At 45.5% G+C, this 15,351-nt stretch overlaps 1 protein-coding gene across 8 annotated transcripts in view; it reads left to right on the top strand.

Moving 5' to 3' along the window:
• The window catches only part of AAK1 (AP2 associated kinase 1), a 116,024-nt gene extending 100,673 nt beyond the window's left edge, over positions 1-15,351 (top strand). For all 8 annotated transcript variants that reach the window (XM_081868404.1, XM_081868403.1, XM_081868406.1 and 5 more), the window contains one exon: positions 11,140-15,351. In XM_081868404.1, coding sequence (XP_081724530.1) covers positions 11,140-12,278 — 1,139 coding nt within the window. In that variant the 3' untranslated portion in view covers positions 12,279-15,351. The remainder of the gene's footprint in view (positions 1-11,139) is intronic.

Raw genomic sequence — 15,351 nt, forward strand, 5'->3', positions numbered from 1 at the left:
TCAAATGTAATGTCCGGGGGAATTACTTGATTTCTCATATCCTTAAAGACAAGGATAAAGGTGTGTCTTCTACTCATGCCATGAGCCCCAATCTCTGTCCCTGTGTCTTTACTGGGGGAACTATTTCCCCCCAATGAGTTGCTTAAGCAGCTGCAATTGATACAGACCAGCAGCTGGGAAATGCCATGGTCTAGGTTGACAACCTTAGTTGTGATAGACCTCGGGTGGCCAACACCTGGTGCCCTCCAGATGTTGTTGGCCTCAAGCTCCGATCAGCCCCAGATGGCATGGCGAATGAACAGGGTTGATGGAATCTGTAGTTCAACAACGTCTGGAGAGCACCCCTTGACTTCCCCAGCGGTCTGCTGGAAATTCACTGGGGAGAAATTCAGCACCAGAAGTGGCATCTCTGTTGTTGAATTTCTTGCTGTCTGAGCTAGTTATTTAATATTTCTGATGTGTGTGTGTATACTTTTGTTTTGTAAATTGTGTGGGCTGACTTTCGTCTTGCACACTAATAATACCAACAACAGCAGCAGCAGCAGTAGCAGTAACAACAACGATGAAATGGGCGGCACCCCACTGGGTGTATTTTAAATTTGCAAAGTAGGAGTGCATACAGTTCCTATATTGTGGGGTGTGGGCTCAATGACCCTTTGGGTCCCTTCCAACTCTACAATTCTATGTTTCTATGCTCAGCATTTCTTCACAATCAAAGCATTATGCCAATGAACTGCTTATTCGGAACCACTGCAAGCAGGATCAGGGCAACTTATCATTCTCAGAAAGAATCTCAGCAAGTAGTTAGCTTCCCTGATATTGCTCGGATCACCCCTGACCTTTGGCCTTGCTCCCTGGGGTTGGTAGGCATTGTGGTGCATCAAGATCTAGTTGACGACACCTGTTCTAGGTAGCCCAGTGAACTGCAGTCTACCTTCAGGTTGCCCGTGTAGAAATGTTTCACTGCAAGCAGTGCCAAGCTCAGCCTGGCATGGTTAGTGTTTTTGTTTTTGTTTTTTTTAAATAAATATTTATTAAAGTTTCCAAATTGATAAAGAAAAACAAGAAGAAAAACAAAAATACACAAAAAGTGACAAAAATATAAAAATACAAAGTTAAAAGAAGAAAAAAACAGTTAAAACAAAAATAATTTCCATTTCTTATTTCCATTAACTTGTTTCCCAGACCTCCTCTCACCTCCCCCGTTTGTATTCCAGTTCAATCTTAACTCAGCAAATCCTTGTTATAACTTATTATAACTTATTACTCAACCTTTACATTACAGCTGGTAACCACTTAATTTCTGTCCAACATCCCTCTAATGTCCATTTATTTTGCAATACCGCTGCAATTAGTCTTTAAATTTCTTCCAGTCTTCTTCCGCCGACTCTTTTCCCTGGTCTCGGATTCTGCCGGTCATTTCTGCTAGTCCCATATAGTCTATCACCTTCATCTGCCATTCTTCCAGAGTGGGTAGACATGGTTAGTGTTTGCTGTGCTCTCTTAGATGATAATTGGCAATAGACAATGTAGTTCAAAGTTCAAAGTAAATTCTGTAGCCCATTGATCATAACACAGCACTGAGATGCTGATCCCTGTCCCACGACAGCCTTCATTAAGCTGATGCACTCCAGCAGATGTTCTGGACTAATAATAGTAGTAATAATAATAATAATTAATAATAAATTTTATTTATACCCCACCCTCCCCAACCAAGACCGGGCTCAGGGCGGCTAAAAACCAATAATAAAAACAAGTTGATTAAAATACAACATTAAAACATTAAAATGCAGCCTCATCACAGGAGGAGAAAGGAAAAAAGAAAGGGGGGTGGGGAGGGAATCAAATTGATTCTAAGACAAAGGCCAGGCGGAACAACTCTGTCTTACAGGCCCTGCGGAAAGAAATCAGATCCTGCAGGGCCCTGGTCTCATGAGACAGAGCGTTCCACCAGGCCGGAGCCAGTGTTGAGAAGGCCCTGGCTCTGGTTGAGGCTAATCTAACTTCCTTAGGGCCCGGGCCCTCTAAGGTGTTGCTATTTATGGACCTTAAGGTCCTCTGTGGGGCATACCGGGAGACTACAGCTCCCTGCCCAACCCCAGACAGCATAGCCATATAATTTCTAAACACCACTGAGAAATTCTGAATTAAAGCACCTGAAATAAATAAGTACAAAATGAACCTAGGGCTAACGGGATATGTAGCCCAAGTCCATCTAGCAGGCAGCAGTTTAGCAAAGGTTGCAGTGAACCATGTTCTGGCACAACTGCAATCTCTGAAAGAAGGGGGGAGCTAGCGTGATACTGCAAAGCTTTTCTGGAAGGAGGAGCTGCTCTTATCTTGCCAAAGGGTTGCCGTGGCCTGTTGCTTTTTGGACATGAGTGGAGAGCTATGCCGAGCAAGCAGAAACTGCTGCCTGCCCTCTGCAACAAACTGCCATGTAAGAACATTGAAGAGAAAGCACTGATCCTGATGGGGAACCCACAAGCCATACAGCACCTCTTTCCTATGCCTCTGCCTTCCTCTTTACCCTGGGGATGATGGGGATGATGATGCTGTCATCTGCAACCAGATTAGAATATCACTCTTTAGGGGTGGGGTTTTGAAAACACAAGTAGAAACTGGTGCCTAGTAGCCATTAACTTGATGATGGAGACGGAGGTTCAAGCAGACCTTGTATGGAAAATGCCCAAAGTAATTTGGTGGTTTGTTTGCTTTTAATTGTGCTCCAAATATGCACCAGTATATTTGGTGCTGTATGGAAAGCAAATGGAAGCATTCCCTGCTCAGAGGAGCATTCAGGATTCACCCTAATATCCCAGTTGCCATCTTAATGGCAGGCAGTTCTGTGGAAGTGAGAGTACAATGATCCAGAAAAGCTTTGTTGATGGAAGAAGAATTTTGAGGGAAAGGACCCAAGGAGAGGCAGGTTTTCCTGATGGGTGAAGAAGGTAAAATTAGATACCAAGCACCTAGTTTACAAGATTTCAGATAGCCGTGCAAAACCCAGCCAGATGAGAGCCACCGCCACACCAACGGATTCCCCTCCAGATGTTTTGAACTACGGCTCCCATAAACCGCAGCATCATACAGCCATGCTGGCTGGGACTGTGAGTTGTTGTTGCTGCTGTTTATTGGTCTCTCGTTTCCAAAAAATGAAACACTAAGCGACTTACAAAAATGTACATTACAAATAAGTATAAAAACAAGAATAAAACAGCTTAAAATACACAAATTATATATATAGATCCAGCTCCAAACTACCCTGCTAAAATTAAAGAGCCAAAGGCCTGGGTGAATAAAAATGTTTTTGCTGGGTGCCTATAAGAGAGTTAGTGATGGCAGCAAGCATGCCTCCCTGGGGAGAGCATTCCCTAAATGGGGGCCACTACTGAAAAGGCCCCTTCTTGTGTTGCCACCCTTCACATCTCCCTCAGAGGGGGCACCTCAGATGAATAATGTAGAGTCTAGGTTTGTTCACTTGGGTGGTGAGGGGCAGTTCTTGAGGGTACTGGGGTTTGTAGTCAGAAACATCTGGAGAGTACCAGGTTGGGGACGACTGGAGAAGACGGTGCAGGGAAAAGACAGGCCAGTAGAAGGCAGCTTTATAGTCATCCCTGAGCCCTTCCAACAGCAAAGCTTGTTGGTGACTATGTATCCAAAGAAGAAGATACTCACTTGGACCTTTTCAGGTCTCCCGGGGCCAGTTCCTGAATTCTTACAGAATCTACCGTTTTCGTTTATTTAAATAAGTGGTTTACAAAAATGAAATTATCAGTAATAAAACTAACGGCGATAACTTAAACTTTTGAAAAGTTTGAGTAACAACAGACTGAAAACAGATTGAAACTTGCACCAGCTTTCTAAACATCCAGGTAGCCTTGTCTAAACAAGGATGCTTTTTTGCAGGGGCCAAAAAAGTGCAATGATGGTGCCTGGTATCGAGGCAGAGGGTCCCAAAGTGTAGGTGTGGCCCCACCATCACGTGAAGACCTAATTCCGTCTATGCTCCTGTAATTGTGGAGTGCCACAGTTTCCCCACTTGTGCTGCTTTGTTGTCTCAAAAAGAGGAGGTGGGAAGCATGTTTATGAAAAGAGAAGGTGTCAGTACATAGGAGGACACCACTTGGTCCAAGATGTGAGCTCATGGGTGCTTTCTTTGATGTCCTCGCGGCCTGAAGACATAGTCTCCACACCATCCTCATCAGATTAGTCCCCTGCAATATCGCTATCTCCACAGAAGACTGCACAATAAGGTGTGGCCTTTAAACCAGAGAGGTAGAGCCCTCCTGTGTCTCCCTCCAGGTCTTGTCGACCTACGGAAAGGTTCAGTTGGCTGTAGGCGCCTTTGCCCTGCTGCAGCTGCCTTAGGAGGAGAATGTTTCAGTGGAGCTGTCCATAGTACTGTTCTTCTTCTTCTTCTTCTTTTTTTTTGGAATAATATTTATTCAAGTTTTAAAACATTACAAAAAAAAAAGAAAAGAAAAGAAACACAATACAGAAAAACAGGACATTTCCAAGAAAAAATGAAAAAATAAAAAAGCAAAAAGGCAAAAACAGATAAAAAGGAAAAAAATAATTAGAAAATACATACAATCAAAAAAGAAAAAGAAAAAAAGAACAAGTTAAACTTTTACATCATTTTCTTTCTATAACTTATTTCCTTGACCTCCTCACACCTGCCCTCTTTGTTTTCTAGTTCAAATAGATATTTCTGCAAATCCTCCATCTTTGCTTTTATCCTAATAATTTATCTTAATATACTGTAATTTTCCATTCTCTCTTTCACCAATTAGCCATCCACTTTTACTTTATTTAATCTTATTTCTCATTAAAGCTGATATATTTAAACTTATTCTCTTAAGACATTTCCCCTAAGGTCATAAAAATTCCATTCCACGATTTCTCCATCTCTCATTAAAAGCAATTTTTTTTAAAAAAAAAAAATCTCGATATATACACTTTAAATTCCCAATTTTCTTTCACCGTCTCCCCTCCCCAGTCTTGGCCCGTACCAATAGTACTGTTCTTGCCTGGGCTCCGGTTTGACTTGGCCTGCCCTGCCCTGCTTTGCCTTTGCCGCACACTGGCTGCTTCCCCTGTGAGTCTCAAGCTCCTACAGTGTAGGTGGAAGGAGGGCTGTGGCTCAGCGGCAGATTCTGTTTTTCTTGCAGAGGGTTCTAGAGTCACTCCCTGGCATCTGCATGTAGTGGTTGGGAATACTGAGTGGATGGACTGATTGTGTGACTTGGTGTAAGGCAGTTCCCTAGGTTACAAAATATGCAGGCTAAGAGCAGGGGGAAGCAACACCAGCTTAAGCTCTGCCATCCTGAGAGAGTGAGTACAAAAAATACTCCGATACTTTTAGCCTTTCAGAGCCCAAAGCCCAGGCTTCCTCAACCTCGGCCCTCCAGATGTTTTTGGCCTACAACTCCCATGATCCCTAGCTAGCAGGGCCAGTGGTCAGGGATGATGGGAATTGTAGTCTCAAAACATCAGGAGGGCTGAGGTTGAGGAAGCCTGCCAAAGCCCATCTCATTCTCAAACTGGAGGTTTTTTTGTCTCTCTGTCCCCAAATCTGTTTTTATTCTATTAGCGCACACACAGATCTTGTTTATATCTTGTTATAGCAAACCACCTTCACCCACAGTTGGATTAATTTCTCCTGTTCAGAACAGTCAAGGAAAATCCAGCTGTTTCTTGACTAGTGAGTGAATACCCACTGACCATTCTGAGTCATTAGTCAATAATTTGCTTGGTCATAGATATGGCTTGGCCAGCATCCCTAACCAATGCATCTGGGTTATGTAATTGAGTGTTTGGAATTAAAAACAAGTGTAAGGGCCTCTGCACTGCTGGAAGTGTGTGTGTCCCCTTTATTGTAGTGAAGGTAAACCCACTATCCTTTTTGTGTTATTTAATGAAGGTAGCATCACTTTGCCTGTATGGGAAGGAATCACAGTTTTTTGTTCTGTGTTAATATTAAATTTAGTGTACTCTAATAATAGGATCTAGTAATTACAGCAGGGGTGGGGCCCTCAAAGCCCTTCTACCTGGCCCTTGGGACTAGACCAGGCCCCCTCTTCTTCAGCCCTGCTTTGCACTGTTGCCTGGCTCAAACACACCCTTGAGCTGGGGTAATGCCTCTCGCTGCCTGGATGGAGGGTTGTGAGTGTGCAGAAACCTCTGTGCATGTGTGTGTACCTTGTTGCACAAAGTCAAGAGGCACTTCTGTTTCCCTGCCCGTTCTTCTTTATGTCTCTCCACACCCACCCACCCACCCCAGAAAACTGCCCACAAGGCAACTTGGTCCTTGGGCTGAAAATGGTTCTGTGCCTCTGAATTACAGGGCGGACTCAGACATATTCTCAGAATGCTCACCAGTATGTTGTCTGCAGCAGCTATCTCCAACCTGGTGCCTTCCAGATGTTTTGAGCTCCAACTCCCATCATTCCCATCCCACACAGCTGTATGTTGCTGTACTCCAAAACATCTGGTGAGTGCTATGTTAGGGAAGGCTGCTGTATAGGATTGCAGCCTGAGTCCCATAACTTTTTCTTACCAATCATACCTGCTGGCTAGGAATGCTGTGCTGGAACCGTCACAAAAATTCAAGCTGGATATCACAGAAATGGGTCAGTATTCTAGACAGACCGTTAAACCGTCTCTTAGCTTTCTGCCCTTTCTCGTCTTGTCTGTAAAAAGCCAGTGTGGTGTAGTGCTTAAGAGCGGTGGACTCGTAATCTGGTGAACCGGGTTCGATTCCCCGCTCCTCCGCATGCAGCTGCTGGGTGACCTTGGGCCAGTCACACTTCTCTGAAGTCTCTCAGCCCCACTCACCTCACAGAGTGTTTGTTGTGGGGGAGGAAGGGAAAGGAGAATGTTAGCCGCTTTGAGACTCCTTCGGGTAGTGATAAAGCGGGATATCAAATCCAAAACTCCTCCTCCTCTCTTGGTTTCTGGATCCTCCTTTCAGCACACTGGGCCTAGTTGCTCATCCCGTTGTCTTGGTTTTGCCCTTCGAGAGGGTCTCATCTATGCAAGAGGTGGGTGGCGGGTGGCGAACATCTCAGTGGCTCACCCATCAGTCTTATGTATCCTGCAGTACCAAATGTATTCAGGACACATTATTGTTTTGATTATCTTACAATTAACTGGACAGTGCTCTTTATTCTCCCATGGACTATAGGCAGATGTGTAGGAGGTTTTATGTTGTTACTGAGCTATGCAAACTAGATTGGATGAAGACCATGGGGAATCCGTTCCTCAGAATGCATTGTGTTCCTGCACAGTTCCCATTAAGTCCCATGCACTTGTGTGGGAGGCATTTGCAGGGAATTTAGAAAGCCTTGGCCCATCACAGCCTTTCTGCCAAGGAACACAAAGCAGCATGAACTTGGGTTCCCAGGCAATGAGGTTCATAATATGCAATTTTGCAAGATGTTCCGCATCCTCACTGGGCTTCTCCTTCTGGTTTCAAAGTCTCAAGAGGCAGCTGACTAGTTGCAGGGCTGCCATTGTTGGTTTGAAACTTACCCAGGTCTCTGAAGTGCAGTAAAGCAAAATCCTTTCTGCAATTGCTGAAGAAGAAGAAAATTTATTGCCAAGTTCTTCAAATGCTTGATCCCAGCACTGAGCAGGTCGCCATTCCGATTTGTATGGTGAAGATTTCTCTCCCTGGTCCTCATAGTATGGTTGCTGTATGTGCAGGAGGCCTAGGTATGCTGCAGACCGATTTGTGCATTCTTTTCTTTTTGAACTGCATTTTATGTTTGTTTAATCCTTCTGCCATTGCAGAGTTGAAAAACAATATATTATGGCTATATGCAAGTACATATATCATTGCAGAGTCTAATTGTATAGAATAGATGAAATGCAATTGTGCAAGTAATGAACTGAACCAAAATGGGGCCTACTGAACTAGGCAATGGGGATTTTATGCGGGGGAATTGTGCAGATCAGATCTTCATATGGGGCACTTGTGTCAACTGCTGCTTTAGATGGTTGGCGGAGTGAAGGGCATCCTCTGCCAAGCATGTGGGAGAGCTGTGTGGCACAGTGGTGGAAAGTAGCCTTGGTCCAAGGTGTTTTCCCTTCTGCAATATGGGGGTAATAAAGGGTAAGAAGGACTGAGCTAACATATGTCAAGCAATTGATAATGCTCTTAAAGCACTATATAAAAGCCAATGTTATTTTTTTTTTATGAGGCTGGTGAAAATGTAGTTTGATTTCTGTTTTAGAGCTCCTTGCTCTGGAATGAAAGAGAGAGAACCCAGACATATTTCTCTTCCCACCACACACACACACCTTTCATAGCTTTAAAGTGACTTTCCTAGTTAGCACATCCACTAGGCTTGGAAGCAATGCCTGCTGCTCATCTGGAGCACGGGGGAATGTCTTTCTAGTGGAATTAGTCAGCCTGAAAGCAAAGGAAGCCTGCCTCTTGCTGCCTTGAATCCAAACTCAGCAAGACAGGCTGGCTTTATTTGTATCCTGGCAAATATGACAAGCTAGTATTTAATGCAGGTACACACACAGCCCCTCCGAAAGAGAGAATTTTAAAGGGCCTGTTCTTGCTTTTTAAATTCAAATGGCGCCCTTAGTTCCTAGCTGAACCTGCATCTCAGTTGGTTATAGCCAGAGCAACTGCTGATGATAGCCAGCTGAAGCCATGACCCAATCCACTATTTCTCATATGCTCTCTTCTTCCTTTCCCCTTCAGCTTTTTTTGTGGTGGTGGTGGGGACAGTTGCAAAGCTCATAGCTTTCTTTTGGGGAGGGGGATACCTGAACCTCTTGAAAAAAAATGCATATTACACACCCAACGTTCAGAGTGGTTGTGTTTCAGATTGGGGTTTTTCCCCTAGGGTGCTTTTTCGTTACTGCAGTGGGAATGATTTAAAATATAAAAGAGGGAGTCCTGTTAACGGAACGCTGCATATTGGCTTCAATAGGCTTTCTGTACAGCATGTTACATTGCCTCCCATTTCTTGCCTATGGTGGCCATGCACTTACAGTGTAATGTATCAAAGCTGATGGTCTCTCAATAAACAATCATTTTGATGCCTATCTTTGAAGTACTGTCTTTGATTATTGAGGGGGGAAAACTAGCTCCAGTGTCCTGAAAAGCAGGTCCCTCCATTGGAATCCCCCCCTCCAAAGAATGAACTACTTTCTCCCTCTTTTTTTAATTAAAAAACAGCAGCACAACAAGGACAGCCCTAGTCAATCTAAGTTAGGTTTGCAAAGCAAGAATTAATGCTCCAGGATCTCTTCAAACTGGAGGCATCGTCCACCTGTGCTCAGTGGTCCTGAGGACACAGCCTTGCTTAAGGATGTGTGAAGGGCCTGGCTAGATAAGAACAGGGTCTGCTAGTCCAGAATCCCCAAAACTGGCAGAGCATAGCCTGTGTCCCCAGGTGGGCTGTGATCTGCGCTTTGCCCTATAGACCACACAGGATTTGGTCCCTGTCCCCCCGCCCTTCTAAAAGGGAGTGAGGCCCAAAATCCTGTTCCGTTATTTTAAAATGGATGATAGCAAATACGAACGCTTTGGGGATTTGGTTCTCAACGGTTTAGTTTTCATGTGCCTTTTTCCTGTCCTCTTGCTAACATGAGTCCTATGCCATGATAACCTGCTACTATTTCTTGGAAGGTAAGCTATCTTGTGTTCTGATGACTGTTTGTGTGATCCATCTGGCCTGGGAAAATAAATATGGATTCCTCCAGTGAGGTAATAAGAGAAAGTCCTTCCATTTCCCCTTCATTCTTCTAGTTAACCAGGCATTAAACTTCTACTAGTTAATATGGCTTTGGACTGGATTGAGCCAACATTGCAGTGGTTCATGCCCCATTCCAGCCTTCCCCAGCCAGATGTTTTGCACCACAACCCCCATTAGCCATCATGCAGCCATGTTGGCTGTGGAGCTGATAGGAAATGAACATCTGGAGGGTAGCAGGTTCAGGAAGGCTGCCATAATCTTTGCAACTACCCAGTGGCGTAGCGTGGGTTGTCAGCACCCGGGGCAAGGCAAGTAATTTGCGCCCCCTAACCCGTGGATTTGTGCCCCCTAACCCTAACCCCCAGATGTTGCACCCGGTGCGGCCGCCCCCCCCTGCACCCCCCACGCTACGCCACTGCATCTACCAAGCTAGGATGTAAATAGAATGGCCACCACCTGTGATTAGCAGCCATTGCTCTTTGAGCAAGTGGGCAAGCCGAAATCCCCAGCCTGTTTTATCCTCCTTTGCCAGCAAAAGATTAGCAGAGAATTTGAGTAGCTGGAGAACTGACCTCTCAGGAGTGTCTTCATGTCCTGGAATCCACTAGGATTGGTGGCCATTCTTTAGGGTTGCTCGCAAAATTAAAAATCCAAAACACTGTCACCTCCCTGCTAAATACTAAAACTCAGAGGAAAAAACACCTCAGATTGGATTCATTCCAAGGCAGCAAATACAAATGTTTTCTTTTGTTCATATGGTTTGGATTCCCACCTCCCCACTACCACACTCAGCAACAACAATTTGTTGCTGCATAATGTGGGAGAGAACCAGTGGGGATTGTTGGCCATTTGGGGGGGGGCAACAGGCAGGGAGACAGAGTGCTGAAAACACTCTCGTCAGCTAATTGTGCACCCTGTTTAACCCCACACTTAGTTTCTCAACACTTAGCAGAATCTTACCACACTATTCTAGTTCCTTCACTCACCACTGCCACCTTGTCTTCCTTGTTTCAAATTTAAAAACACAAAACCAAAAGCGATGGTTGTGTGCTAGTGACCCTCAGCTGTGCAGATTTCTGTGTCTGCCATCCCATTCGCCACCCACTCCAGTCATATCCCGAGGTTTGAATGTCTGTGTATTTATAACATCCTCCATCTTTTTCCAACACACATTTTTGTGGAGTCCTGAAATGTGAGAGGACATAGAGTCGTGTTCCAGTCTATGTGCTGTAATTTACTCGGCTTCATCTTTGCATATATTTATTTATTATTTCAAATGTATTTCTCCCTCCCTCCATTCCCCACCCCCACATTTGTGCTGCTGATTTTGGATCAACATCATAACACATCTGTGTCTTAGTTCTGCCAAGAGAATCCTAAGATCGGCAGGTTAACTCTCTTGTTTTATGCGTTGTAGGTCTGCAGGGGGAGCCAACCATCTATTTTGTGGTCAGCACTGAGCACGGTCCTGGAGTGTCTGCTGTTGGCTGCTTCCCGGTGAAGAAACGGCAGCCTGAGATGCTGGATGGAAGATCACGGAGCGCGGAACACGGAGAAGAATCGGAGTACTTATCAAGGGATGGTCCTTCCAGCAACAGCTCTTTCCACAGCAGTGAAGGGGAAGAAGGGACGGACCACGAGGGGGACATCTTGGACTGCAGTGGGTCCAGGCCTCTGCTGATGGATTCCGAAGAGGAAGAGGAAGCTTATAAACTGAACTCTCAGCATCTGGAAAGGGGTAGCATTCCCCAAGAAGACCTTAATCTGCAAGTTCCCCAGAGCATGGGGGTGCAGCTTGATGCTTTCCAACAACCCCCCGGAGGAGCTTCGGACGAGAGAGACGTCTTTGCCACAGCTCCATTCCAAAGCTCCATGACTCTTCACGACGACCTGGACATCTTCGCCAAAGCGCCCTTCATCTCCAAGGGCCACGGGCTGGCGAAGCAGCAGGACGAGGGCGACGTGTTCCTGCGGGCTCCCTTCACGAAAAAGAAGAGCCAGGAAGAGTTTATGCTGCACAGCGGGGCAAAGGAATCTCCTGTCTCGGCGGGGTTCTTGGGCTCTGCTGGAGCTCCCCAGTACACCTTTAACGCTTCCTTCCAGAACCTAGATGCAGGGCTGCATGGCTCTCCTCTCTCGCAAGGTCAGTATTCTGTGGCCTCGCTGCCCCAGCCATCCGGTGCTCTCCCTCATTCTGCCAGAGTAAGCGAAGGCCCCGATCCTCCCAAAGATGCATCTCAAGAGCTGGGCAGCATCCCCAACGACACGCTCCAAGCGCACACACTCCCCCAAGACGTCCTCTTGGGTGTGAAGGCCAACCAGCCTTTCCGTCCACAGTCATTGGCAAAGTATTCCCGTCACTACAGCCCAGAAGGGGACCAGAGTGTCGGCGCCCAGCCCATCGCAGCTTACAAAGTGGTGTCTCAGACCAACAAGCAAGCCATAGCGGGGTCCGTTTCTATCACCTCTCTTTCTTCCAGGACTAAAGAGCTGCCCAGCTCTGACCCATTCTCGTCAGCCCCCTTTCCTTCTAAACTGGGAAAGCAGAAACCCTAAATGGTTTCCATTGTGACAGAAGGAGGAGGCAAGGCTTTGAATGCGTTATCCAGAGCCTACAAGCCTTTTGGGCAAAATTCACTCTGTACGTACCTAGAATGTCGAAACTACAGTCGCTGTGATACTCACTTGAATCATATGAAGCTGGTTTCAGGCTGTGAACGACTTCCAGCCTGTAAGGTTTATCACTTGCTTTTTAGATGCTCTTTCTCTCCTCACACTCCAAGTTTCCTCGCAGTGGGTCTTTTGTTTTTTGTTTGGTTTTGGGTAATTATTTAAGCCAGGGAACACATGGGACAGAACTGATTACCTCTTGATAGTAGCACCCACTAAGGATTACGGAACATATCAACAGCACACCAAGAATGTTTCAGAAATGCTAGCTGGGTGGGACATTATTTAATTTTTCTAAGCAAGAGAGAAGGATAAGCACACTTTTGTTTTAGTTGCTACTAATGAATCTTCCCTTAAAACCCGTAACTGTCAGTTTGTAACAGAAGTCTTGTTCTGCAATGTGTGTTTAAGCCCTCCCCACAAAAGGCAATTAATGTCTGGGTGTCTTAAACCCTATTGGTTCTAAGTGACAGTGACTCCGTTTTGACCGTTGCGGACCAAGTTATACCCTCTGTGGAAATGGTAAGTGAAATGCAGAAAGCGTGGGAAACGGAGTTGGCTTTTGCATGTTCCCAAAGGGAGGGCTTGACTTTCCCACCTGCCATGCCTACTTTGCAAAGCCAGTTTTCTGTCAGTGAAACAGATCTAAACCCAGAATCCACCCCTGAGGAGCATCCCCCGAGCTCCTCTTCTGCGCATAGAGAGGAAAGCAGCTCCCTAGTCTGGCCCTCAGCACTTCCACATGCAGCATGCGCTCCCTTTTCAGAGGTTGCACCAATTGTGCACCCACGTTGCGGATGGGCCCCATGGGTTTGCTGACAATGAGGGCGGGGCAGCCACCTCCCATGCACTTTCTGTAAACTGGGGGCAGGAATGACAATGAGTGAGCAGGACTCCAGCGCATTGATGGGTTGGGTTCTAAACACACATGAGCTAATCAACAAGAACTTCTAGTGCAGTTACTTTTCTGGCGCACCTGGAGCTGACAGTGCTCAAACATCCCTTGCTTTGTTTTCTGTCTCTTGGGGGGGGGGGCGGGGCGCAATGCTTTGAATCTCCAGCAGGTTTAAAAATAAAGAAGGGATGTTGTGACAAAGATGGCCGTAGAGTGGTGTGGAAAGTGTTAATGTTAATTCTGCTGACCTCAGTGATGCTGTGACAGTTCTTGATGGCTTAAAATCTGATTCTACATCAAGGTCCAACGATTGAATGGTAACTTTTGCGAGTCTTCACTACCTGCTGTTTTATGAAGGACAATCTTGTGGTTTTTAACAGACAATCCAAGAAGCTGATGCATCACTTGTGAGAGAAATCCTTGTGAACTATTGAAATGTAATGGCAAGTTGACTTAACGGTAGTCAATTTTGTTGAGCTGTGCCTTTTATGGAAAGGTGTCCTCACACCTTGTGGCCAGACCCAGACATTCAGAAATATCCTACCACCTCTTTTATCTCACGTTCTTACAAAGGAATCTTTAAGTGCCCCCTGTCTGAAAGGGCCTTGTCTGCCAATTGTCAGAGGCAGCCCTGCCCTAAAGTCAAGTGATGACAATTTGGAGGTGGTTCTAAGGGTCCAGCATGAAAGATGGATCTGGACCAGGGGACACAATTCACCGGGCAGTTCTCCATAGCAACCTTTCCATTGAAATGCATGGGGACCTTCTTGTGCAGCCTCCATCACTTTGAATGGGGCTGGCACAGGAGAGCTTTCCGGCAGATGGTGCTTTGTGTCTGTTGGAGAAGAGGATGGCCTTTGAATTTCCTGTTTCAGGCACCTAAATATATTGGACAAATCCCAGCTATGAATCATGAGCATGGCTAGCTGGCTGGTCTCCCCCACTCCAAAGATTTTATCCTCTACTTATGTGTTAACTGTTTGGTTAGGAGGGGTGTGGTGGGGAACCTTAGCTGCTCTTGATGAGACTGTATTTTATGGTTAAGGACCTGCTTGAAAGTCCTCAGACTCCGAAAGGGTCCTTAATGACTCAAGATCTTTCCTATTCTTTTGGTACTTTCAAATGAATTCTATAGCACTTTGTTACTCCAAATGGGGACATTTGGTAGGGTGGTGGCTTGAGGCAGGCTTTGCTGAAGCATTTTTAAAAGTTCAGGAGACAGATGTGAAGGCCTTAACTGTTTTTTGACATGCAACTTGTGAATCTGTTTCCTTGCTCCTTACTGCCAGCTGGGAGTCCTTGCACCTTCGAGGATGTTCCAGTCTGATAATGATCACAAAAAGGTTATTTTAGTCCAGTCCAACTGCCTGGCGGAGGAAGCGATGTAGACTGTTAAAGCAGAAGATCTGCCCCAAGGGAATCACACGCTTGCTCAGCGCTTCACAAGAACAGCCTGCTCCTGTTTGGGCTGTGTGGCCCTGCATCTTGAATACATTCACTTGGGCTATCCCAGCATCTTTAGGCTAGTTTGGATGTACCTCTGTCAATGTGCAAAAAGTCCTTCCTGCAAGTTTTCACGGCCCATCCATCTTGCTGTAGAGCCAGGACTCAGTTTACCAAAAAGCTTGGACTCTGGATACTCTTCTTGTGAACTCGAGCACTGCATTTGCTGTGAATCCTTGCTGATACGTCAATCTTCATGCTGCACCTACCTCTACTCTTTAAGCAGATGCTGGCGTGCCTGTGTTTCTTTTCATCTGGTTGGTTTTTGACATCTTTTGCTGTAGTACTTGTGCAATTGATAATGGCTTGTAGGGAGAAGCACAGAGGAATTTGATGCTGCTTAAGACCCTGCAGTGAGGTGGGGGAAATAATTCTTGGAAAATGTGCTCACACAGACTTTTGTGCCTCCATTGTTCAAAACACAGGCGACCGAGCAAACATCATTTTGAGCTTGCCTTTTTAAACAAACAAACAAACAAACAAACAAACAAACCTAGATGATTGCTTATCTGCTGTGTCTTCGCAGGTTTTTTAAAAAATATATAAATCAAATCAAGAAGA

The sequence above is a fragment of the Podarcis erhardii genome, assembly GCF_964252035.2.
Source record: "Podarcis erhardii genome assembly, chromosome: 7".
Classification (NCBI taxonomy): domain Eukaryota; kingdom Metazoa; phylum Chordata; class Lepidosauria; order Squamata; family Lacertidae; genus Podarcis; species Podarcis erhardii.